General features: G+C 44.8%; 1 protein-coding gene across 6 annotated transcripts in view; it reads right to left on the reverse strand.

The window, feature by feature from the left end:
• Positions 1–24,239, reverse strand: part of LOC149322932 (plexin-A3-like) — a 106,362-nt gene extending 82,123 nt beyond the window's left edge. For 4 of the 6 annotated variants that reach the window (XM_089484984.1, XM_089484968.1, XM_089484992.1 and 1 more), the window contains exons 1-7: positions 24,192–24,239; positions 22,698–22,825; positions 18,187–19,434; positions 17,620–17,802; positions 4,181–4,309; positions 2,763–2,863; positions 56–179 (exon numbers count right to left, since the gene is read on the reverse strand). In XM_089484984.1, coding sequence (XP_089341110.1) covers positions 56–179; positions 2,763–2,863; positions 4,181–4,309; positions 17,620–17,802; positions 18,187–19,377 — 1,728 coding nt within the window. In that variant the 5' untranslated portion in view covers positions 19,378–19,434; positions 22,698–22,825; positions 24,192–24,239. Of the gene's footprint in view, positions 1–55; positions 180–2,762; positions 2,864–4,180; positions 4,310–17,619; positions 17,803–18,186; positions 19,435–22,697; positions 22,826–24,187 lie in introns of all 6 variants that reach the window. The other 2 variants (XM_089484974.1, XM_089484980.1) reach the window with 2 other exon arrangements.
• Positions 24,240–27,583: the final 3,344 nt, after the last annotated feature.

The following is a 27,583-nucleotide window of genomic DNA, read 5'->3' on the forward strand; positions in this document are numbered from 1 at the left end:
GGTAGCTGCCAAATCTAGAAATCCAGGAAGGAGTGGGGGAGAAGCTAGGACTCACCACAATGCTAGGCTCCGTCACCGAGATGTTATTTGGCTCGACAAGCAGCTGCACACATTGCGTCAAAGTTGATGTGAAACGGTGAGGCTCTGCAGCCCGGGGGCACTCGCTCTCCCTGCAACACCTGTGGCAGAGAAACAAAGAGAACTTGGAAGGGAAACAAAAGCTCCCCAAGCCTTGCATTCCTGCCTATGGGGTCAGAAAACCTCATGGCAGCCCCACTAGAGCAAGAGGGGGGCAGGAGAGGAGAACTTGCGTCAAAGAGAGCTCACAGCACTTGGCAGCAATAGCGGGGCTGATGGTTCTCCTGATCGGGTGATAAAACAAAAACGCATGTTGGGGTGGGAAGCCTCCCATGGGAAAAGTTGGCAGAGTAGAGGTCAAGGCAGGCGATGGGGAACGCAGAAGCGACAGCAGGACTGGCAACTCAGGCATGTGATAAGTGCACACACTGGAAGAGGGGAGAGCAGAGGGGATGTGGAGGAAATGTTTGGGGGGGGGACTATAAATGCAGATCAGCTGCTTCCACTTCTTCAGCACCCTGGAGGCTTATTAAATGCTGGAACCAAGGATGCTTGGGGGAGCTGGGAGATCAAGAGGTGTCTGTTTTGAGGAAGAATTAATAGAACTCTCTCTTTCTCTCTCACACACATACATGCATGGATCTATCAAGTACTGGAGGGGGAACACATTGCTAGCCAAGAAAGAAGGGGCCAAATCAGAGAACATGTTGGGGTGAGAAGTGGCCTGTATAGGGTTGGAACCAAAATAGCCCTGGGATTGTTTCACAAGACACAATTATTATTCAAAGGGACCTTGCCGCACCTTTGAGGCTAACTGAAAGATAGAAGTTAGTAGCATGAGCTTTCATGAACTTGAGCCTGCTTCTGGTCTTTGGATGCTTTTGGTCACTTATAGTGCTATTATCTTTAAAATCTTTGAAATAAATATCATTCCACTTTAACGCCCATGGTTACATCCTAGGAAATCTTGGGATTTGCCATTTAAGGGAGGAGTGCATAGAACTGCACAACTAGCAAGCTCTAGCAGCAGCTTGCCAAACTACAAATCCCTAGATTCCATTGGATGCAGTCATGGAAGTTAGCAGGGAATCACAGAGCTATAATTATGTAGTGTGAAAGAGCCTCTGGTCTAGAATAAGTGGGAAAGCTTTGACTGAAGAACATCTCTAAAAAAAGTCATCAGCAGCTCTCATTTTTACTTCTTCTACTTCCACCACTTCTCTCTCTCAATCTCCTGTTCCCTACCCACACTGCCAGAGGGAGGAGTGGCGCCTTCTTTTCCACCCTCCTCCCCAATATTCTCGCATGAGTCTATATTAAACCAGGAGGTGCAAGGTGTTGGGTGCCAGGTGCTGAGATAGGGGACTGGGGAAGAGCAGGAGAGGGGGAAGGAAACATCTGCTAGTGGTAGGAATGGCTGCTGAAACATCAGGGAGGAAAGGGGACTCAGGGAAAGGGGTTCTACCACTCTCTGCAGTACATCTCTCTCGCCCCCCCCCCCTTACATCTATGCTGCTTCCTGTGGGAATGAAAGTAATAAAATCCCACTGATGCAAAAAGGAAGAATCATGTCTCATTTACTATGGGGAGAAGTCAGGTCCAAGGCAGCTGTGGTCTTCCCCCTACAAAAGAAACGCGCACACACAACATGCATACATACCTGTTCAAAGTTAAGGTACATAATACTCTCAAAGTATTATGAGGGAAAATGAATCTCCCGCAGGCATCTCTGCCCCCTAAAAATCACAGTAATAACAACGAATCTGCTGCTCTTTTCTTACACTCCAAACACAGCTACCTGAGATGGCCCAAGGTGACCAGATGTCCTCTGCTTTTTAAGACATGTCCTACATTTAAACCTTCTGTCTAGGAGGAATTCCAAAATGTCCTCCATTTTGAACATGATTAAGAAGCATGAATTTATAGCGATATTAGTGTGTTATGTCCTGCATTTTAGGATGTCTTGTTCTTTGCAGTTATGACATCTGGTTTCTATGACATGATCATCTCGCCCTTCTACATAGTAGAGAATGATTTGCATGAGAGTTTAAAGCAGCTTTCCTCAATCTTTTTATTCTGGAGGAACTGTGAAATAATTTTCAGATCTCAGGGAATCCCTGCATAAAAATTATTATAGCTACAGTTCATTAAAAAAACATTTAAAATGTTTATTTTCTTTTCCCCCCAAAAGAAACCCCTTGCGGAACCCCAGGGTTTCAAGGGACCCTGGATAGGAAACATTGGTTTAAAGGCTTCTTATCGCCTCCTTCCACCTCAATACCACATCCAGAGATGGACGAATATGAGTAGAGATGGAGTAAGCATGAAGCAGAGAGAAATATCTTCCACCTCCCACTCTCTTCACAGCTCTGGAGACAACAGCTTCTGAGTCCTGCCCTGCACCCTCTCTAACTCTTCTCCCTCCTAGTCAGCTCAGTGCTGGCAGATTTAATAGGATTAAGGCTCCTGCAGAGTCTAGATAAGGAAGAGGGAGGAGGGCACAGTCAGAGGGAGGACAGAGGAGGTATCAGTAGCTGGCTGCCTCCTCCCTAGTTGACATCCCTCCCCCCCCAAAAAAAAATCCTGACTTTGCAGGGTGAGTGGTGGGTGGTGGATTTTTTTTCACTGTCAATCTACTTTTAGGAGTGTGGACGTGGAGGTAAAGGTGGGGTGTCTCTTCTCACCTGTTGTGCAACACACACCAGCCACAGTGGGGGTCTCTCGAACCCAGGCAATCTGTACAAGTCAAGTACTGCTCACAGTTCTCCACTGGAAGCCGCACCACCTGAAGGAAGGGCTAAATTGTTAATGTTAGAAGGTACAGACCTTCCTCTCCTTCTCCAGAACGCTTTGGTTTGCCCCACATCCCGTCCCTTGGGAAGATCGCTCCCATCTAAGCAATGTGCCCAAGGTTTGGTGCCTTTAACAGAATGCAGTGCAGGACAAAATATAACAGGTGCAGACATTCCTAGCCTAGTTGAAGGTACCTGTTGGATTTCCAACTATCACACATTAAAGATACAATCAAATACACTTTTTAAAAAACACACACACACACAGAGAAGACTTTCCTCTCAGAGGAAAGGAGAAAGTAAGTAGCGACCTTACATACTAGCAACCCTACATAGTATCCATCTCCCAGCACCCTTAATATTCCCATAATCATTAAACACCCACAACTCTACAGGATAGTAAATATGTTCCTAATCTCAGCATTTGATCACATTTCATACATAACCTTGCTGCTCAGGTTTGTTTTTTTAAAACTACAACTTTCACATCAAACAGGTGGCTTCTTTCACAGTACCTATCCCCCTAGGCATTTCCAGAATAATTTCACTAGAAAACCTTCTCCATCCCTAATGGTCTTTCCACTATATCTCTTGTTCCCAAGTCATCCTCAGCACTGTGCAAGAGATTTTGCCTCCCCATTTAGGAAAACAAAGGGACACTAGTTATGCTTTGTTTTCCCATTCTAAACCTACTGAAAGGAGTGTGGAGTCTCACTGCCCCATTCCTAGCACTGATGTAAAACGCTTGCCATCCGAACATTTTAACACATTTAAGTGGTCATACAGTTGGAGATGCTAGATGAAAATGGCACTGAAATTAAGTTCTGTAACAAAACCCTAGGAGAAATGGTGGGATACTCTCAAGTCTTATTTCTGCCTGGAATGTATGCCCTCCAAATGTGGGAAGACTTCTTTCCTTGCTCTTAGAAGTGTTGTTTGCTGGTAGCTATGGCTTCCTTAGGAATGATTTTGAGGGAAACTCTTCACAAGCCTTACTGGCACCTCATTATCCAGGTCTGAAGTCTCACTCCAAGAACAAGGACAGCTAAATTATCTGTCCTTTCATTCTTCCAACCAAAACCAGCCTTCTTTAAGTTAGGGCCCTTTGATTGTATTGAACTGCAATTTGTGCAATCCTACATCAAGCACAGCTGTTTGAAGGACCTCAGCATGAGGATGGATGGATTAAAGAGTCAGGAATTTATCTCCAGCTCTCCTCACCATTGGCCAAGACACAATGGAAACTACTCTACAATCCTCCCTGCCTAAAAAACCCTACTTTCCCTCATCCCGCCCAACCCATGGCTGACCTGTCTCTGGCTGAGAAGATAGAGGTATCGCTGGTCAGGACTCAAGACCATGTCACGCAGCAGAGGCTCTCCAGGCATCACCGGCACAGACTCGTAGAGATGGGCCTCGTTTGGATTGTCCACACGAACCTGTGAGATGTGATTGTGCAATAAGATTTACTGGCGCTCCCAAAAGGGATTTCATTAGCATTCTTACATTTCTATCCTGCCTTTCTACCAAAAGAAAGAAAAATGGCACTCAAGGTGGCTAATGCCATTGGCTGGAATCTTATCAGTGACACATGCATGCTCATGTCTCTTTTTGGACAAAGAACAAGGTGCTATTTTGTTGCCCTTTACTTGTTGTTTTTGTTCTGTGCCTTCAAGTCATTTCTGACTTATGGTGACTCTAAGGCAAACCTATCAAGGGATTTTCTTGGCAAGTTTCTTCAGAGGGGGGTTGCCATTGCCATCCTTTGAGTCTGAGAGAGTGTTTGCATGGTTGAGCCAGGATTCAAATTCTGGTCCCCAGAGTCATAGTCCAATGCTCAAACCATGGTACCACACCGGCCATTTAAACAACATGCACAAAACCTTTCCCGCAGCTATGAAGCCCGGGGAAGGGCTTTTGCTTCCTGGTGGAGCTCCAAAAGGAAGGATTAGGAGCATACACTCCACCTGGAACTACACTCCCATTTCCTTTCCCATCCAAAACCAACCAATTTGTCAATGTTTGAAATGCCTCCCTTTTCCATCCCTTCCCCACTGATCAGAAGCATTGGCTCCTCTCAGGGCTCAGCAACTATGGACGGAGAAAGATTTTGGGCAGGGCACAAAGAACTGGACAATAGTTCCTTGCACACCCTCCAAAACGAAAGACATACACAGGGGTTGAACATGGAACTAAACAGGGTGTTATGCTCCCCCTGGTTATGTAGGATTTTGCCCATTAATTTCAAAATATTATGTAAATAATGTAAATCGCAAATGTGCAACCTTTCTAGTGGTAAAGGCCACATCTGGAATTAACTAAGGGGCTGGATATGCATACCTACCTTACTGAGCTCCTTCGTTACAATGTGAGCAAAGCAATCTTTTTTTCCTTTCTTTTTTGCTAACATTTTGTAATTTACTCCAGTGCTACTCACAACAGTGGCTCCTGGAGCTGTGCTATTCCTAAACTACCAGTCCCTGATAAGTTTCCAGGAAAGAAAAAGCAGCTATAACCAATGGCCTTAAATATGCAGCTGGTCCCCAGGACTCCGGAAACTAATAGCAGCCAGTCCCCCACACCTGACAGCCTGAAGCACTGGTTTACTCGCTAGTACCAGCTAATGGGTAAACAATGGTCTCCAAAATCAGGAGAAATGACAGGTGTCCGGACAGCTTTGGGGACACACAAGGAAAAGTTGGGAGGAGGGCCACAGATGGTGCTGGTGCATTCCCAAGGTAAACAGCCTTTTCATTTCTTCTTATTCCTGCCAGAAATTTGCTTGAGTCTAGTACCTGTGGAGATTTTCCCTCAAAGAAGCAAAGTTCTTTGCTGGAAAACAAAACCATGGTGATGATGGGGAAATATGCATAAAGTGAGGAATAGAGGTGATAAACCAGGAGTAAGGGAATTTGTGGTCTTTTCAACTTCCATCATCCCCAATGGTCAGGGATGAAGTCTGTAATCCAGCAACATCTGGAGCATGAAAGATTCCCCAGCCCACATTAACTGGAAGGAAAGAACAGGAGATACAATGGAAAAGGTGAAAACCTTGAAGCTGAGATCAGGTGGCACCTTAGCCCACCCCTATTTAATTGATGGTATTACAACATGTTTTCTCAGACTCGTATTTTAAAATGAGGACAACACAGCGAGGTGCCTCATAGGACTGTGATAAGGTCAAGAAACAAAGATTGTGACATGCTTTGTAACTTTAAGTGCGACATAAATGATAATGAAATGGTGTCAAAATGGAATAGCGTTTCCTTGGAGAAGCCGGTGAGGCAGAAGGAATAGCAGCATATCATGGCAGAAGGCCATAAGAGGACTGGTAGCCATTCAGGCCACAACAGCCCTTCCCACCCCAGAAGACAGAAGCTTTCTGCAGACAAATGTTTCACCATAACGATGGAGATAATTTAATCTGGGTTAAAAATTTCTGTCCTAAACTCACTGAACAAGCCATTATCTCTGAATCGCCTGCTTATATGACATGTTGGGCATTGATTCTGAGACATAAAAGCCAGAGCGTGGAAGTGAAAGGCTAACGTTGTTACTTGTAGTTTTGTCTTAAGGAATTTTCATTTCTTTCAAGCATTTAAATGAAAGAGAAACTATCGGATATTTTAAAATAAATAATAACATCTATTTCTGATTGACAAAACATCATTTCAGGGAGGGGGGTTGGTAAAAAATATGCATAGTTAACAAATCAACCACATGTTATGTTATTCATCAGCAATCAACAAAAAGAAGCAACTAATCAGTAACATGGTAGGGTTTTTAAAAGGAACACTGCTACACTCTGCATAAAATAAACCTCGCCAATTTACTGTGTGAGTTAGAAAGAGCCCATGTGTTAAACATCAGAGGTTTTCCTTCTCCAAATGTTACGTGCAAGAAGGAAAGTGTTAACTTTCCCTTTCACCACCAGTTGCTTGCATATGAAGGGGAAGAGTTGTGTATTTTTGGGTCCTTCATTATTCAAGTATAATGTGTCACCTACAATGTAGCCCAAACTGATATTTGCCTATTTGTCAAGTGAAAACAGTATTTATTTTCACTTTTACAAGAACCTTGAGATACATCAGGCCTGCAAAATGTGTGATCTGCCAAGAAAGACAGCTGCTAGGTAGGGCAGGGCAGCCATCATGGGGGCTTGAGAAGCCAACAGTTTTGTTGCCTGTCTGGAACGGTCAAAAACAACCCCAAAAGAACAACAACAACAACAACAAAACCCAGATAAGGTTGGAGAAGGCAGACTGTCTAAGTTTACCTTGATGGTGCATAGAATCACAGAACCACATCACTAGAAAGGGCCCCATAGGCTATCAAGTTCAACCTTCTGCTCAGTTTAAGGTCTCCAGCTAGAGAACTCAAGCAGGAAACAGAACCCATCACTGGTTCCACTGCCAAATTACTCATCCCATCAAGAAGTTCCTTCTAATGTTCACTCAAAATCTACCCACCTGTTGTAATGATAATGGCACATTCCTACACATGTGACTAGACTGTCCCAAAATCAATACATTTTGGCAATTGGTACTTGAGTAAATTTCATTGAATACCAACCAAGAGGTAAAACGCCGTCCAGAAATGCTTTTGTTATCACTGTATGTAAGTACAAACCCTAACTTAAAGCATAAATCTCTCATAGATTTTGTCACTACAACCGCCCGTGCAGAAATGGCCAGATGTTGGAAAACAGGGAAGGTGTCTCTTGATATGTGGTGTAATAAGGTATGGGACGTATGGCTAGTTGAAAAATCATCTGATAAAACAGCAAGGTATGCAGGATGACCAAAATCAGAACTCATCTTTGATAAATGGTTTCCACTCAGCAATTTTGTAAATAATGACAGAATTAAGAGAAGACAACCTATATCTCATCTGAATCTCTGGTCAGACATTCTGTAATAGACCTACACTTGGGCAACACTGGATGTTGCAACAGCTGCTCATTTCAAATGAAACAGTACTCAAGAAGTCCCTAATCTTTTAACTGTAATCTAAAATTCTGAGAATAATCATTTTTGTTTTGTTTTTCTGTTTTGTTGTTCTGTGTACATATTTGTTCACTTACATTAAAAAATAAATATTTTACACACACCCCCAAAAAAAAGGTAAGGGAAAAAATCTACTCTGCTGTAACCTAAAACCATTAGACCTGATCCTACCCACTGCAGCAGCAGAGAACAAACCTGCAGCTTCCTTTCCATGACAGCCTTTAGATATTTGAAGAGTGCATTCATGATAGCCTTCCATCTTCTCTTCACCAAGTTGAACTTGACCATCTCCCTCAAACTTTCCTTTTGTTCCTCAAATCTCTTATCTTTGTTACCCTTCTTTGAACCCACACCAACACGTTTACATCCTTCTTAAAATGAGGTGCCAGAACTGAACACAACACTCCAGATGAGGGTTACAGGTTGAACAGGCTTGAGGTAAACCTGACATGAAATTTTGCACAAACTTATTGGTTATTAGCTATATTTAAGTTCTGACTTTCCTCTAATAAATTTAAAGCATTACCACGGTGGGGTCTGTGTTACTTCTAAACAGAATGATTACAGTATTGAAAATTTCAACTCTACTCAAAAGTGGAGTAGTGAAGAGATCTGGGCTTTTGGCATACCAAAGGCATGTACCAAGCACACAGAAGTGGTGCCACCAGTTAAAGATTACAAAGCTAAATCCATGGCACTGGCCCCTATGTGCTAATGCAGAAACAACATGGATGTGCAGTGATAGAAGTGGCTAGAGCAATATGACTTAATACGGCAGCATTGCAGAAAGAGAGGTATTGACTAGAGCAATTTGTCTATTTTTATACGTTTTCTATTAGTACAATTTTGTTAAGGCAAGCAATCTTGCTTTATTAAAATTTGTTGGTTTCAACTTTAGAAATCTGCTTGGCTTAGCTTTTTTTTTTTTAAGGCATAAAATTTTGGACACAAAAGGAGAATTGCAGAAGTTAATCAAAATGACTTCTGTGTGAATGGAGTTGTGATTAATACTCCCATGTCTTTGTACTGTTCTGTTTTCTAGGAGAAGGTATTGCTTTGTCAGGCTAAAAACAGACTTTTTTATTATTATTTTATTTTTCATCCATTATGGCACACTTTTAAATTTAAATCCCTGGTATGATTACTGGAAAATGGAAGAGACCCCAAGTAGAACTTGTCCATTGCAGGGCTCATCCACAATATTCCAACATTTTCAGAATCTGCCCTTTCATCGCAAGATTTCCATAAAATGAATAGACCAGGATCCATGCACATCTAATGGTTTACAACAGCCACAGAGTAAGAACTCATTCCCACCTACTACTTCAAGTATTATAGGAGAAGCAGTATGCACGCAAGATGGTAAAATCCACAGAGGAAACTGTCCGGAGCCATATGGAGCTTACAGGATGCTTCACAAAATGACTCTAGCATCTTAATGTGGAAAACTTTCAGGAGATGTACAGTCCACTTCCATCTTATTTTATTTATTTATGTAACTTCTATGCTGCCTTTCTCCCAAAAAGGGAGCCAAGGCATCTCACAAGATAAACCATTATTAAAACATCACATCTTCAGATCACAACAGCCCCTCCACCCAGTGGACCCAACAGGGATTTTTCAAAGTCAACTTTGGAGACAGGATAGTCAATGCTTTCTCAGTTATTATTCGTCAACTTTTGGGAGTAAAGGGAGGGACATTTAACTTTTATAGTATTTACAGAAATAATATTACTCATTGGTGTAACAAGACAATCCACCAATGCCACAACCCTGGGAATTAACTAGCTGAGGAATAATAACTTATAACTTGAAACCCATCTCTTAGGGTTTTTGCTCCTGGTTCAGAGATAGGGAGTATGTCTCCCTTGGAGCTGCCCCTGCCATCATTTTTCACCAATAAACATACTGGCTAGGGCTGTTGAAAGTTAATGCTCTACAATATCTGGAGGGATACATACACTCCAACACTCCCCAAACACACTGCTTCTGTACACACAATGAAAACAGAAAGAACCTCTGTCCTTATGAAACCCCATTTTCACCCTGAAGGACATTACCTATTGCTAATAACCAGTCAGTCCCATAATAACCAAGATGTACTAAATACTCCACAGACAGCTTCAGACTACTGCTTTGCTGTTCATGACCATTACTGGAGAAATTCATTTGGCCCGGATTTTAAAGCAGATCCACCGAATTCACATTTTCTGGATTAAGATGGGAAACCGTGCACTTCATAGCTTTTTAAAAATGCATACGCAAATTGCTATCTTAGGGAGAAATGCATGAAAAAGGAGGAATTGACATGCACATTTTCATGTGGTTTTTTAAAAATATATAGAAAATAGGATAGAGCATAGTTAGGCCTGCACACATGCTAAACTGACACAGCCCAGAAACAGACTTATCTTTCAATCTCTATTAAAAGCGTGTGAGACCTATGACTTGGCTTAATTCCAAAGGAGCTATATGGTTGAGCCACCCTGACATGAATGTGTTGTTTGCCCTTGACCAAGAATTTCGGTGCTGGGCAGCTGTAATCTGAAGCTAGAGACAAAACCCCCAGAATGCCTGCAAGAATGGGATACAGCAGTTTGGCCTTCCAGGTTTTGTTGGACTGTACTACTAGACCTCATCAGCATAGCCAGTGGTGGACCACATTTTCACCATCCCTGCCATATAGGTTGACTCCAGCTGCTCTCTTCACCCTGTCTTCATGGATGGTTTGTTACCCCCAAGTAGGGTTGCCATATCCCGCCTAGGGGCAGGACTTTCCCAGTTTGGGGCGTGGCCACATGGTCCCGCCCCAGTTTGGCCCCGCCCCAGGGACCCCCCACCCCCCCCCACCGACGCCAGGCAGGGAAGCTTCAAGGCAGGGAGGAAGGGTCTCTCCGTGAGGGGAGACTCTTTCCTCTCTGCCTTGAAGCTTCCTCCGCCGGCCAGGGAGGCTTCAAGGCAGGGAATTTTTTTAAAAAACCATCAATTTTTGAGTGTCCTCCATTTTTCAAAATGTGTCCTCCATTTGAATATTTTGTCCTACGTTTGTCCTACATTTGTCCCAGTTTGGAGGTCCTGACTTATGGCAACCCTACCCCCAAGAGACCTTAAAGATCTACACTACTTGGCACAGACATCAGGCCTCCCCCAGATCAGGAAGTTGGGTAAGCAAGTTTCATATTTCACGGATGGCAACCCTCCATCTGAAGGACTGTCAAAGGAGAGTCTGTTCTTTGGAGGCATCTGGCTTTCAAAGGAGCGTCCAGTTCAAGTTGGGTTTAAAGGGTAAAAGGATGGGGAGCAGGCAGGGCACTGGAGTCACCCAGTAACAGTTAACACCTGGACAGCAGATGGGGGCAGACATACAGGTCATGTGAGTCCCAGTTTTCCCTAATGTGCTGAAGAGTATTATTACAGTATTGCAAATTTCAGCTCTACTCCACTTTTAAGTGAAGAGATCTATGCTTTTGGCATACCAGCAATTGTTCCCAAAAGGGTCTAGATACCTTAAAGGCATCAGATCCTGTCTGATCTTGGAACTTAAGAAGAGTTAGTATTTGAATGGGAGATTGCCAACAAATGACGGGTGCTATAGGCTATACTTCAGAGGAAGGAACTGGCAAAACCACCTCTGAGGATTCCTTGCCTAAGAAAACCCTATGTGATTTATTGGTTCTCCATAAGCCATTAGGTTAATTGAAGGCATGCACACACACAATTGTTCCCAAAATTGCAACTATACATGTAAATCACCAATGAATCATTCATAGAAATCTGTCTGTTCCGCCCTCTGCATGCTTTTTGGTGACGACATGGAAGTTCTGTGCTGGCCTATTTCATTTTATCTTTAATTCCATTTTGTATTGTTAAAATCTTCTAACAATATTCCAGTATCGGACTTCAACAGAACTGAAAATCAGTTAATATAATCTGTATAAACAGCCAGGGTTTGCTTGCTTCTGAATGCTGCATTACAGACTGAACCTAACAGTTTCTGTCTTCAAGTTCAACCATGCAATGGATCTAAACCGCCTTATTTATAGAGTAGCTGCAACTTAACCACATGCAGAGACATTTGTGATCTGGCGGGGCACTTATGCAGTTCAACATGCATTGCCCACCTACATGTGCACAACGCACAAGTTTAGGAAAATGCAGTGACAACAGGCCTGTACTTTCTTCTAAGCTTATAGAGTGCAGAAATAGGGGTGATGGTGACAAAGAATGAACTCCAGTGTGTATTTACAACACTTCTTAAAAGTAACATTTCTGAAAAGGCAAAATGACAAGCATCAAAGATAAAAGAATATCTTCTTGGTTGGAGAGGAACAGATGCTGAACCAAAAGGGATACTGGCTGCTTGTATGCTTAAACATTCTTGTATTTGCAGAAGAAATGTCAGCAAGGCAAATACTACTCCTTGAAACATACATATTGAGGCTGGGTAATTTCCAGCATTTTGGGAGAGCAAGGAATGCCCTCCCCAAGCCATTGGGAAGTGTACCCATCACCAACAAGGTATCCCCCAGCAAATTTCACTTTAAAACCAAGGCTGTAGGGGAGCAATTATGGCAACCCTAAGGGTAGGTATACTTTGCTTTTAAGTGAAATCAAACATACAATGGCTACCTAGGTGTCTGTGAGCTTAAAAACAAAGCATATCCTCTCTGCATTTCTTGTTTTCGGGAGCTGGGGATTTGCCACTGTTCAACCACAAGCAATGGCAGATTCAGTGGTGGAAAGTGCCACAAAAATAGGTAGAGGGCCATATATTACCCTCCCTGGTTAGACACACAATAAAAAATTCCTCGGTAAGGAGAGAGGAAAGAAGTGTGTCCTCCTTTACAGAAGACCGGCCTTTATTTGGAAGATAGATGACAGTCCTCTTTGAAAGACCAAGCCCTGGCCAAGTTCAGTTTTAAAGAAAAAAGGAGGGAGAGTAGCAGGGTGATATCAACAGCCAGTTCTTGGACAGCAGACAAAACGGTTACAAAATCTACACAGTCACAGTCTTCTCTGCTATGATGTAATGCATTAGATAGTTCTGTGATTCTAAGTACTTCTGAACTGACAACTGCACTTATAAATTAGCACAAGAAAAGTTTGTGCAGTTGAGGGGTTATTCAGACATTGGGGTTTTTTAGTGCAACAATGTGAATAATCTCACTTAGGCATTCCGGTTCTGTTGTTCACACTATGGAACGCATCTCTGCAAATTCTGTTGCTCATACATGCCAGCACTCAAGTAAAGATGGAGTCCGTGATGTGAATATATTGGAAGCACGTTCAAGGCATGCAGAGTTTTATACCGGTTTATCCTAGGTCTATTCACATTGGTTATTCACAAATCTGAGAATCCAAGTCTTTTAGAAAAACTTGGAAAAATACCCGAGATTGATTATCCCGGGTTAAGTGAAAGATTTGGCAGCTCCCCAAAAAACTTCATCAGATGTATTCAAAATGCATGTGAACAACAAAGATTCAACCCAGATTCTACTTGGGTTATTTTCACTGTCTGAATAATGAATGGGCCTTCCCACTCTGGTGCCACACTTTCATCATTCTTAAGACTACCTATCTTCACACCCCACAACTATGTTAGAAGTGTTCAGTGGGAATTGTTTCGGGAGACACTCTAGTTCCTCTTAAGAAAGGCGGTATCTGAATATATGTGTGTGTGCCTTCAAGTCACCTGTTGACCTAGGGATGGAACTAAGCATAGATTGCGCCAAGTATCAAGGCATCTTCATGAGGGAAGGTGGCAAACAGTTGTCTTCTTCCCAACTGAAGAAGGTACCTATAGTAGAAAGGATAGATACATACACACACATATTTGCCCCAAAGAGAAAGCTCAAAGTATCTTTCATCCTGGCCAACAAAGCCCCATTGAGCCTCCCACACACACTAAGCAGACCCCTGGGGTCAGTGCAGTTGTAGAGTTGGGGACTGAGACACAAGTCCCTCCCTCTCCAACCCAAAGATCAGGATAATGGTCCTTTTCAGGCCTGGCTGCGGGAACAGGCAGGTCACCCCCGGGTGAGGCTCCAGGGCCAGGCAGCAACAAGGCAATTAGTGTAGTAGAGGAGGCAGAGGGAGATCTGGGAATGGCAAAGACAGACGCATGGGCTACCACCCGGCCTCCTGCCGCCCTAATTGAATCTCCACCGTTTGCGGGAGGAACAGAAGGGGGTCGTGACCTCCCCTCATGCCCCCTGCCAGGGGTTCAAGAGTTTAAACAGCATTTCTCTTCTCTTGCTTCCCCCCTCCCCACACATAGAGAAAGCTGCTGTAACTCAATTCCATGTGACCAGGACCCAAAGACCAGCCATCACAGCCTCCCGAGAATTATTTCCCTCTTCCACTTCAAAATTGACTCCACATCTGAGATAGGGGGGCCTTGAGAAAAGAGAGAAAGTTGATGTGCTTGCTTCTCCAGACTCAGCTCAGTAAGGAGACTAAAAATAAGGAGACATCACATCCGACAAAAGCCACGGATCAAAAGAACCCACTTTGGGCTTCTTCAAAACAGCAATGAAAATAGAGAACTGGATGATTAAGTCTAGATGGATAGATTCCCATCAATGGGAATATTTAGAATACCAGGCTGACATAGCCAAGCCAGTATTTGATATCCCAAACTAAAAGGCACAGCGGCTCAGAGTCACCCCAAGACTCACTGACTTGGATTAAGCAAACAGGACTCCGTGTACATTTGTGTAGCTGGTATTACAATGCACATAACTGAACTATGCTGAGGGAAAGACACTCCATTATTTTATGTACTCCAGCCCTACATGGCTATTTGAAGGACCATATCTCCCAGTGTAAGCCCATCAGGGTTTTAAGGTCATCCAGAGAGGCTCTCCTTTCTGTCCCACCACCTTCTCAGGCTCATTTGGTGGGAACAAGGGACCTTCTCAGTGGTTGCTCCCAGACTTTGGGACTCACTCCCCATGCCCTCATCCTTACTGTCCTTCCAACGCCAAGTTAAAACATTTTTGTGCCTCCAGGCCTCTTTACCAGAGGCTCTTAATGTTCTGTGGTGCTGGATTTGAAGGTTTAAGGGTCTGTACATAGTTTTATTTATATTGTTATAATGTTTTAATATTTTAACTGTTTTAATATATACTGTTTTTAAGCACCACTTTGTGTCCCAACTGTGGGGAAAAGTGGGAGTAACAACAACAACAACGACGGTGATGATGATGTATTCCAGCGATGGAGCCTGCCATTCTAAATAGGTTCTGGGCCTGAGACCACAGGCCAAATGAACCACAGCATACGAGGATTGTAAATACTTTACTCCTCAGCACAACATCTTTCTCATCACACCCTCTCCTTTTAAGCCATCCTCAATCTCTCCCTCTCTTCTTTTATAAACACACACACAAACACACACACTTACATCAAAAGGCAGCAGAATCAGGATGGAAAATGCTGAGTTCAGAATTAAATGTGTTTGGGAAGATGGTCTTCTTTAACAAACAAAACCCCAGAGCATCTTTATATTTACTAAATATTAACTGTGTCTCTCAATATCAGTTTGCGGACTCACATCCACTCATGCTTTAGCTTTCATTTAAGATGTAAAAATCACAGTTGCCCATCCAGCCACTCTGCTTTTTCAGATATAGACTTTACCAGTTTGGGCCATGCCCAGCTAGAGAAAGGAGGGGTGCATCCACTCATTCAATGCCCAGTTAATATTTAATGTGACAGTTCTGTTGGGCACAAGCCTCAGCAGAGTGGTAACTAATGGCGGAGGATGAAGGCTGCTAGTAATAGTGACTCCCATCCTACCCCAGCTCCCCATAGACATAGCTGAAAGAAGGCATTTTATATGGATAAAAAGGGTAATTTCGAGCCTACTCAGATGTGATTCTAGAATATTCCTTGACCTAGCATTATCAGCCCTATGCAAGGAGGAGCAGAAGAAATAAAAAAACAACAACCCTGGGTCACATCTACCCAATCACCAGCACCATTCCAGATATTACAAGTTTCAAATTCCACACTCTCACATGAACACCTACAAGAAGAGTGGAAAGATGCATAGGGCAGCCTGAAATCAGCCTCCACTCTCATGGACCACAGACCAGACCCTGAGAATACAGCTCCCACCATAGAACACAGCTCCTCTTGGCACCTCATGCCCAACCAGGAATATAGCAAATACAGAATGAGATCAGAGGAGTGTAATACTTGTAGGAAGGAAGGAAGGAAGGAAGGAAGGAAGGAAGGAAGGAAGGAAGGAATTGCCAGAGCTTAAGTTGTCCTGGAAAGTGAGGTGTGCAAAACCCAGCCAAAGGAATTATGCAGTTAGGGAAAAGGCCTTCTGCAAATAGCCAAACAACCAAAAGACAAAGAAAAATGGTCTTAGCAAATAGGTCTATGAGGGCTCTACAGCCTGCCACTGCTTTGTAAAATATTCTAAGGCTCTTGACACACAGGAGCCCCTGCTGAGATTAAATACACAAACATCTTCTGTTCTGAAAAAAGTGATCTAGCTATGTAAACCTAGTTGGAACAGAGCATGGGTTGTTGTTTTTGTAAAGTAGCCACACCAGTAGCAAAGTCTGGTTGTTATTATTATACACCAAAAAATAACTTCCAAACTCTGAATCAGATGATGATATTTGTTTCTGTTGTTGTGAAAAGAATGCAGTCATGTCAGAGCACGATTTTTCCTAGTGCACACACTTCTGAGGAGTATTCATAAGTTTGCAAAGCCCTCACTCAAATTATCCCAGGCAACTTCACTGGACCATCATGCTCAGCATTCTCTACACTGTGACCTGCAGTTGCTCTCCAAAACTTTGTGAGGGGGTATCTTTCTTAGAGCCAACAGTGACATCAGAATTAACCCTGAAACCATCTGGTTACAAAACGGGCACATGAACTACCTTAAAGTGTCAGACAGGATGGAGAACAATGCAGATATTTGCATATATTGGCTCTCCAGATGCTTTGGACTACAATTCCCATAATTATTTACTATAGACATGCTGATTGAGCAAGTTGAACTGTAAAATACCTGAGGGTGAAGCTTCCCACACTTTGACATATGGTACCAGCAGAGAGGAAGGATATGTTGAGCCACAACAAGAGTTTCTTGCCCTATTTACCCTATCTTGCCATTTTCAGAGCTAGAAATACAACTGTTGAATCAGAAAGTGAGATTTCTACAGGTTCCATTACTAGCCCACTGGACTAGGACTAGAGACCTGAGTTCAAGCCCCACTCAGCTTTGGAAACCCACTGGATAAATCACACTTTCAACCTCAGAGGAAGACAACGACAAGCTCCCTCTTAACAAACCTTACCATGAAGATCACATGACAGGGTTTCCATCAGTCAACAATGACCTGAAGGCACAACAATTATTTTAAGTCGAAGCTGGTGGGGAAACGTGTGGCCTTCCAATATTGTTGGACTGGTACACCCATGGTCTTTCATCAATGGCTAGACTGGAAGGGGGTTGACAAGAGTTGCAATCCAATAACATCTTGGGAGCCACATGTCTTGTTTGTTGGGACAGTAGAGGACCATCTAGTGCCAACTACAGAGGAGTTACAGAGACTGTTTAATTGTCAGTCTGGTGGAGGTATTGGAGAAAAACAGAACCTCATAACATACATGTGCAGACAGCCTTACAGAAACCACTTTCTGCCTTCTTAGCCTCCACCACCACAACCATCCTGAAATCATTTATCCCCCAAAATACCAAAGGAGAATTATCTCACCTTTTTAAGGTTGCCAGCACGAGTTCCAATAAAGACAACTGAGTGGCCATGATAGGTGTAGGCTGCAACACTGGCCATGCCCTCAGTCTTCTCCTCAAGCAGTGGGCGTCCCTCAATGACGTGGAGTCCCCCCAGGGGCTGATTCAGCACCAACCCACAGAAATTCCCATTGATCTGCATAGGCTAGAAAACAGGGAGCACAGGATTTAAGGGTCAGTGGAAAATGGCTTCCTACATGTTTCTCTCTTTCCCCGCATTACAAAGAGTGGGAAGGGACTTACAATGATATTTGATACCCACCTCCCCTCTCCAATATATTTGACTGCCTGTCTGCCCTCTTTATAAAGAGAGGGAGAAAGTAATTTTCAAAGACCTAACCAAGAATTCCTGGGCTGTAGTTCGTAGTTTTCAGATAAACTAAAACCACAGAAATTAAAAGAAAGGCAGAGTCAAGACAACATTCCAAGTGATAGGACATCTTTGGCTCTACCTCCCAGGGGAAATGGAAACTAGCAGAGGAGAAAGTGGGGAAGGATGGAAGGTCCAGATAATTTGACCACCAGGTACCGTGTTGATGCAGGGTAGTTCTTTGTTGAGAAGCCATGGGAGGGAGAGACGTCCTTCGCCACGATAGCATGACTGGATACGCTCCCGGATGCGCTGATTGACTTCGTCCAGGGTGAAGAGGCAGAGAAGGCTCTCCCGAGGTGGTGTAGCTCGGTTTTTCTGGCCCTGTGAGAAGGCAGCATAGAGTACGTCCTGCCCCTCAGCAATACCCAGTGACTGGGCCAGCTGCCGACCTGCTTTGGCCAGCTGCGCAGCTTGCACAAGGCGGTACTCCACGCCATCCTTGGAGCAACCCAGAGGGAATTCCACATAGGAGTAGAACTCAGTGTCATTGGCACACAGACGTACAATCTTTGAGGAAAAGAACCGCTCCCCACCAGTCACACCTGGGCCCCCTGGACCTCCTGCTGGCTCCAGGGGTGTCTGGGCAGTATCTAGCTGCAAGGTGAGAAAATACACAAACTCACCAGACACAAATGCCGACACATAGTAGATGTCAAAGGCGGGGTAGAGTGAGAGAGTGTCTGAAGGGACCTTGATTTGGGAGGAGACAAACTCGTCCTGATAAACAAGGCTGAACATCTCAGGACTGTTGGCGTTGGGGGTCAGGCGGCGGCTGGAGAGAGTGGGGAAGTACTCTGAGCGCCCGCCTATGGAGGTGCCCACAAAGAATTGACTGGGCTCTCTCAGCTGCTCCACAATCACACCAACCATGGCATCCGGTTCCCGACCACCAGAAAGGTAGTGTTCTTTGCGCTGGTGCGGCTCACCCAGCTTGGTCAAATCTTCCAACTGCAGCAGCTGGCAAACCCCTTGCCAGACACTGCCGCAAGCCACCAAGCGATTGCCGGCATAGTCAATCAGCAGCAATTTATTGATGTTGTCAGAGGGAGAGAGCCGGTGAGCACAGAGCCGCACACCAGGTGGAGGGTAACACCGGGGATCATCCGGCACAGGCCCGGTACTGTGAGCCCGCAGCTGGGTCAGATTGGTTGACAGTTTGTAGATGCGGTTGACAGCTCCAAGGTAGACCTCTCCTGTGTCATGGTGGACAGCCAAATGTGTGAGGGCCACATCTGAAACTGTGAAGGCAGCATGTGTGGACAGGAGGCCTAAGATTGGTGGCAGCAAGGACAGAAGAAAAGCAGATATTGTGGTGATGGTTGTGAGCAGCTGCCACCGCCGCCACATGATCACCGGGGACTTGCCTGGGGTCAGGCCGGGCCAGACAGAGGCAGCTCATTCAGCCTACAAAGGAAGAAGAGGAGACAGGGGTTAAGGGCCAGTTTGCCATTGCACTGTGCAAAGAAAAAGAGAACTGTAGCACAGGAGACACTAAGAGCAAGCACACTCAAATTCTAAGTCTACAAACTTCTGTATCAGGGTTGAGAATTGTGAGGGCGCTCCAGGTATTATTGGACTGCAATTCCAGTATAGGCAGGGATGAGGAGTGGTGGACTTCATAGCTGAACAAAATCTAGAATGCCATACATTCCCCATCTCAGCCATACATACAGTGGTACCTCTTACATTGAGCAAGTATGAAGAAGCAGATGGAGCATCAGAAAAGGGCAGCAAATGGTTAGCCATTCAGCTTGTTACTGCTGTCTATTAGCTGCCATTAAAAGGGAGCAGCAGAGGCAGTTATGAGATTTTTCTGCTTCAAGGGCTAAAATGACCCAATGGCTGCAGAGGACTTTCCCCCTTTGACTTGGGGGTTAGGGTCCATTTAAAGGTCTGCCTCAGACAGCAAAATGTCTTAGGCTATCTGATATACCTACTTGGGGAGCAAGCCAAACTCTGCTCAGCAAAACATATTTCAAAGAAGACAGGTATAGGTCTACATGCTAAGGCTCCACAACACCTTTTTTTAAAAGCCTACTAACAGAGTATCAAAGCCCATACCATGGAATTATATCTTGGAATTATTACCCTCCAGCTCTAACTAACTCCACAAGCTCCCTGGAACCCTCCTGCCCTATGTAAAAGCCATATCCCCAAAGAGATGCTGAATGAGTCATGTTCCTACCTAACCTTAGCTGGGGACCTAGTTGTGCTTCTCCAAGTCAAGAGCCATCACCTCCAAGGACTTGGTTTTCTCTGTTTACTTCCAACACCCCAACTTCTAATTAGCTTCCCACCACACACAGCAGAAAGCAGCACTAGTTGCTCAAAAACATATCACCACAGTGCATGCACATACACACGCCTGCAACAGCCTAAAAAACCTGAAGGCAAAAAATGACCCTAGACACATAATATGAACAGAGGTGGCCCAGGCCCTTTCTACTTGCAAGGTAACATACCCAGAAACATACCCTTATCACAGCAATACTACTCCAATCATATTTGCATAGAGTTACAAACTGCCCATGGTCTAATTTCAACTGGGCCCACAGCCACTGTGTGTGCCATCTTAGCACATTGGCAGAATGTCCACCTAGGATAGAGACCACCTCATACACTTAAAGTACACATGGAACTGTTCTGACTCCTTATTTCAATCAGATGCCAGGTATGTGAAAGGCCACTGTGAGAAGTTCTTTTTCTCTGCTCAGATGATGTTCTGGTTGGGCCTTAAGGACTGGTTCATACAGGAATGTCTATCATCTGACAGTCATATCCTGCATATGCAAGTGTGCTACCATAGATAGAATGACACATTTTCATATCACCTCAAACACAATGCTTTCCACTCGATTAGCTTCATATATCCAGCTGGAGAGTCAAACTATAAGAAATCAAGCAAATTGCATGCATGTGCAAATGAACCATTATGAGCTCTCATCCCTCAACTGCATGGTGATGTTGCACCCACATCTATTTTAAGAGGCATCACACCATTTAGGATTTTTTCCCCTTCACTCCTCTCCTCAAACTTGCTGACACAACATCCCCTAAACTGATCCCCACAAAGGTTTAGAAAGGAGCCATTTCTCACAAAGCCTGCTTGCAAAAATCACAGCTTTTAAACTTCAGGTGACTGGATGCAGGATATCTATTTATCCCCAGGGTCTCAAACAGTACTCCAAATTAAAACTGTGAATATTAGTAAACAACAACAAAAAATGTGTTCATGGGATGTATGTGCATGTATGTTTACATTTACTCTATTACCATTGATTCCAAGCACAAACAGTTGGCTAAAGGATGCACTTATACCAGGAATAGGCATTTGTGGGACAAATATCACTCATCTTCCAGAAATCCTGTCAAAGATTACTCAAAGTGTGGTTAACACAGTTTCCATAAGAAAACAATGTTTTCAAAACCTCCACAAAACAACAAGATATGCCCTACTTTAATGTTATCTCTCTATTACCACAACTGATATGTATCGGCAGACTTGATCACACAGAATTGCCAGGAGAGCAGAGAAACCTCTTAGAATATGGACATTATTTGAACCTATTTGAACTCCCCCCAAAGTTAGATCCCCATATTTCCACCTGGTGATGCATACCATGGTGGGCTCTTTTTCAGAAATAATGGATGCATATCCTAGAACCACGGTGTTGAATGTGTCTACACACCCACAGAGTGCGCACCAGTGCCCCCACCCAGCCAGCCTCCACAATGCAGAGTTTGGATGAGATCAGACGGATGATCAGTCCGACCAATCTAAGTGTTGCCAAATCACACAGCTCCTCTCTAGCTTTCCAGGAGCAAACTTTCACAGCCGATCTTAGTACCTGATACCCTTGAACTACAAAACAGCCCAGAGCGAACCTGAGATCTTCCATATACAAATCGCGTGTGCTACCAAGAAGCTGCAGAGAATATTTTAAAACGGAGGAAACTGTGTGAAAACTGTATGTGGCCACAGAGATCTGTTTTGTGGTTTCGCTGAAGGGGAGGAGGAAGACATGATTCCCATCCTACAATAAACTACCGAAAATATGTAAACACACACATACAACACATCACAAGCTTGTCACACAGAGAGAGAGAGAGCCCTGCCACCATCATATACTAATAATACAGATACCTCTCTGCTGCTTTCCTGAGCCTTTTCCTATGCTATGGCTTTGAATCCTTCACACTCACATGGGTGCCACACAGTAGATGCCTTCCAATTGACAATACCCAGGACACAGCAGCCTGTCAGTCTCACATCCTCCACTTCTGCCCTTTTTGTTCAGTGCAACCCCACCCTCAGCCACGCAAGCCACAGACCAGTCAACCAGCAAAAACGGGAACCGCTTCTCAGGATGCAGATCTTATTCCAATACATCCCAGACCAGAGCCCACCTCTTGGCAAAAGTCTTGCAAGCCCTAGTGTCAACCCCTCCTCCCCCAAATTCCTTTTTGTCTGCTTACCTCTCCCAAGCAGACATGAATTATAAACAGACACCTCCCAGAAAGGCCCAGGAGGAGCACGGCTTAGCACCAGTTGGAACAGCAGCTTCGGTCATTTCCCTAAAACAATCCTGTACCTTAAGACACCAGGGAAAGAACAGTCTGTGGGAATCACAAATCTTACGGCAAAGAGAGAAGGAGAACCAACCAACCTGTTACACAAACATTTCAGAGTCGTCCATCACGACCCAGATCAGCCTTGGGAGCCGTGCGTTCAAAAGCCCCACATCACAGCCACAGATCCTCCTGGGCGAGGCTAGCTAGCCTCAGTTTTCCCAGTCTGCAAAATAGGAACAATCCCCTTTGACTTTCACAGAGCAGCTGTTGTGTAGAGTGAGATGTGAATGAAGAAAAAGGAGATGCTTAGAGCAAGACATTCAATGCAAGGAAAGGAGAGAGAACCTGGAATCCCGCTCTTCCAGAACACCACCGCCCTCCATCAAGTTGACCCAATTCCCAGAGACTCCCTCCTCATCCCTCCTCTCCCAAGGCTTCCATTCCCCAAGCAGTGGGAGGAAGAAGACCACAAAAGGCAAGGCACCCTGGGCTCCCAGCACAACCCACCTCCCCAGCCCTGTCTTTGGAAATGCTTCCCAAATAATAAGGCCCACTGGGGGTTCCTGGAAGGAAGCGCATGCTAGGTCCTCTCCCCTCCATCTTCAAAGACCCATTGACAAAACCCCAAAGGAGGAGGACAAGATCGGTTGGGGGGGCGCAGTGGTAGTAGGAACCATGCTGGTTACCTACTAAATAGACCCCCCCACCCCAAAATAAATCTATTCCAGATGATGGGCGTTAGCCAGCTTTCTCCAACCCAGACTGGGCTGCTCCAAGGGAAGGGGACCAAACCACTGGAAGAGGAGAAGGAGGATGGGGGGAAGAGAAGGAAAAACACTAGATCCCTCTCTTTCTCCAATGCAACCCCCCTCCACAACTTCCCACTTTGCTAAGACCCCCAAATCCTCCACCTTTCTCTTCGGTGGCATTCACACACACAAATGGACATAACATTACCTATTCACTCCTCCATTATATATGTGTGTGTGTGTGTATATATATGGCTGTGTGTATATATGTGTGTGTGTGTGTGTATATATACATACATGTGTGTGCATATGTATATATGCGTGTGTATATGTGTGTATGTATATATGTGCATATATATATATATATTCATATACACATGTGGGTGTGTGTATATGTATGTGTGTGTGTGTATTCATATACACATGTGTGTGTGTATACACACTCATTTCCTTCCTTAGTAGCCATCCATTGAAGCCCCCCAACAGGATGGGGGGCATTAAAGAAAAAAAGGGGGGAAAGCAAACCAAAGACCACAACCACAGACACAGACACACACAGAGACACACACAAAAGGGGGGGGTGGCTGGGTGGGGAGAGGGCAACAGATGGGGGGGGGTCTGCTATGTGTGCAAAAGGAGGAGGCGAAGGGTCTATAGCAAAGCCTTATAGAGGCAAAGAAAGCAAGGCATGGCCCCCACCAGAAACCACAACCAGCCCTTTGCAAAGAGAAAGGGATGAGAGCTCTGGGGTTGTGTGTGTAAGGAAAAGGGCTCCAAAGGGGCTGCTGGCCTGTTGTCACCCCCCCCAGCCCCCTCTGGACCAACCCTAGCTCTACCTGCCTGGCCTTCCTTTATCCCGCGATGGTCCCCCTCCAGTCCCCTCTGGCTCCGCGTCTGCCTCCCGCCCCGGCCAGGCTCAGCCCTTTAAACGTGGCCAGAACCATCCCAAGCCCAGGAGGGGGGGACAAGGCATGGGGGGGTTAAGAAAAAAGCCACCCTGCCCTCCCTTTCCTCCCGGGGCCCTTCCGCATCCCCCAGGCCTTCCCCAGGCCTTCCTCTCTCCCTTTGGAGGAAAGGCAGGGGGCCTCCTGAGCCCTGCTGGCCATGGCGCCCACCCCCTCCTCCCCCCGCCCTGGAGGTGGTACGGTCCAGGCACTCATTCATAGCCCAGACCCAGCCTTTGGGGAGCCTTTCAGGGGGAGGCTGTTGCTGCTGCTGCTGCTTGGAGGAGCACCTGGGCAGAGAGAGAGAGGAGAGGCGAGGCAGGAGCCTCAGTCCCAGGGAGAGGCAGACGTCCCTAGTGGTCTTCTCAGTCAGATACACAGCCCATCTCCATCTTCAGGCTCATCAGTTTGTATGACATTTAATGGATCAGGGGGCAAAGGGAGCTTGGACCGCCTTGAAGGAAAGAAGCTGGCAGCCTGAGCTTTCCTAGGCTTGAGCTTAAGTTGTATATTCATTGCTGTGCATATGCTCTTATGTTCATCAGATATTTATTCTACTGCTACTGTAATTTAAAGACATTTCAGTCTTCAAGCATATCAGTTTGCATGATTAAGCATAGATATTTGCTGGATCAGGGTGCAAAGGGAGCTTGGAGTATACAACTTAGGCCTGAGCCTAAGTAGTATATTCATTGCTGTGGCTATGCTTTCATATTTATTAGATATCTATTCTACTATTCTCTATTTAAAGACATTTCAGTCTTGAAGCATAGCTATAGATATCTATTCTACTATTCTCCATCTTGAGCCTAAGAGGTATAATTCATTGCTGTGGGTATGCTTTCACATTTATGAAATATCAGTTCTACTGCCACCTCAGTTTAAAGAATAGATACCTAATAAATATGAAAGCATATCCACAGCAATGAATATACTACTTAGGCTCAGGTCTAAGTTGTATACTCCAAGCTCCCTTTGCACCCTGATCCAGCAAATGTCATATTTGATGGACCAGAGTGCAAAGGGAGCTTGGAGTTTGGAATATATGACTTAGACTTGCGCCTAAATAGTATATTCATTGCTGTGGGTATGTTTTCATATTTATCATTTATCTATTCTACTGCCATCACAATTTAAAGACATTTCAGGCTTTAAGTGTATCAGTTTGTATGGTAAAGAATAGACATTTAATTGATCGGTCTGCAAAGGGATCTTGGACCACCTTGAAAAAAAGAAGCTGGCAGCCTGAGCTTTCCTAGACTTGAGCCTAAGGTCCAAAACAAACTTCAGAGATAATCCAGTTTGAGACTGTTTTAACTGGCTCAGTGCTAGGGAATCCTGGGAATTATAGTTTATTGTGGCACAGAGCTCTCTCATAGAGAAGACTGTCTCGCAAAACTACAGTTCCCAGAAGTCCCTGGTACTGAGGCAGGGCAGTTCAAGAGGTCTCAAACTGGATTATTTCCGTAGTGTGTTTTGGGCCTAAGTGGTGTATATTCATTGCTGTGGATATGCTTTCATCTGTGTGAAATATCTATTATCTGCCACACCAATTTAAAGTCATTTCAGTCTTCTGGCACATCGGTTTGTATGGTTAAACATAGACATTTAATTTATTAGTTAGTCTGCAAAGGGGTCTCGGAGCACTTTGAAAGAGAGAAGCCACCTCAATTGAAAGACATTCCACTCTTCCAGTATATAAATCTCTATGCATATATATGTTGATTAGGCCGCAAAGGGATCTTGGAGCACCTTGGAGACCTGCTCAAAGAAAGAAGCTGGGAGCCTGAGTTTTCCTAGGCCTGAGCCTAAGTCGTATATTCATTGCTGTGGACATGCTTTCATATTTGCCCAGTCCCTATTCTACTGCCACCTCAACTTAAAGATATTTCAGTCTTAACGCATATCAATTTTATAGTTAAGCACAGATATTTAATTGAGTGAATAGAGATCTTGGAGCACTTTGGAGACTGACTGAAAGAATGAAGCTGGAAGCCAGACCTTTCCTAGGCTTGAGCAGGGTGGCCAGACATCTTAACCGCAAAGGAGGACAAGGCACTGCCAAATGTAGGACGTTCGAGAGAGAAAAACATAGGGCCTGCCCAAGTAAAAGCTAAAAAAACATAAACTTCACGCTCCTTCTTTGTGCTCAAGACGGAGGAGACTTGAGGTGGAAATGGAGGGCATGTCCTGGAAAAGGAGGACACCTGGACACACCAAGGCCACCAAAGCTCCTGCTCCCAGCTTCATTCTTTTGGGGAGTCCTCTGATTTTCCAGACTAAAAACAGGGCTAGGCCTTGGAATTGCAATGAGGGGTCCCACAGGCTGAATTTGGGGGGAAGTTGTGGATGGTGTGTGTGTCTAGGAGGGGTGTGTTGTTTTTGTTTCTCCAAAGCCACAAGGTGGGAGGAGGAGGAGGAGGAGATGGTGGTGATGAAGCAGCAGAAGGCTGAATGGCTTCCCTTTCTTTCCTCCTCCTTCCTTCCCTGGCTGGGCAGGCAAGGCAAGGCAAGGGAGGAGAAGGAGGAAAAGGAGCCCCCCAGACCCACATTTCCCCCTGATTTCTTTTCCAAAAAGCAGAAAGAGGCCATGCTAGGCCTCCTTCCAACTCTCTCTATCTCTGTCCAGACTCCTGGCTCCTCTCTTTTTCTGTTTCTCTATTTTATTTTATTCTATTTTATATTTGACTTTATATTATTTTAGAGGGCAGAGCTTGGAAAGGTGGGGAGGGGAGGAGTTAGAGGCTGCAAAAGGATAAAAGAACAGGAGGAGAGCTGGAAGCCCAAGCCTCCTGGAAGGAAAGGGAGAGAGGAGGAGGAGGAAGAGAGAGGTTGGAAGGGGCTGCCTGGCACTTAAGGCGCTCTCAAAACGGGTTATTTCTGCAGTGCGGATGCAGCCTTTTAGTTTCTCCAGACCCCCCTTCCCACAATTGCACCGCTAGGGCGCCCCCTCGTGGAGGAAGAAAGTAACACAACCAAGCGAAGGATGCTCCTTAAAGAAAACGAGGCTGGTTTTTTTGGGATGGACATTAGTTGAACACCGCCCTGGCCAAGGTACCTAGGTCCTCCTTTCCTAGGACACGTCCTCCATTTCCCATCTCCTCTCCAGCAGGAGGGATGCCAAAAACGTCCTCCATTTTGAGCAGGGCTAAGAAGTAAGGATTGACAATCCTAGGAGTATTTTGAAGATTGGTCATGTCCTCCATTTGGAGGACATACACCCCAGTCATAGCCTTCCCTCTCCCTCTTTCCTCACCCCCCTGGATCCTCTCCAAATAACTCCAAATA

Source organism: Sceloporus occidentalis, unplaced genomic scaffold (genome assembly GCF_023333645.1).
Source record: "Sceloporus occidentalis isolate IW3139 unplaced genomic scaffold, rSceOcc1.0.p SCAF_1, whole genome shotgun sequence".
Taxonomy (NCBI): Eukaryota; Metazoa; Chordata; class Lepidosauria; order Squamata; family Phrynosomatidae; genus Sceloporus; species Sceloporus occidentalis.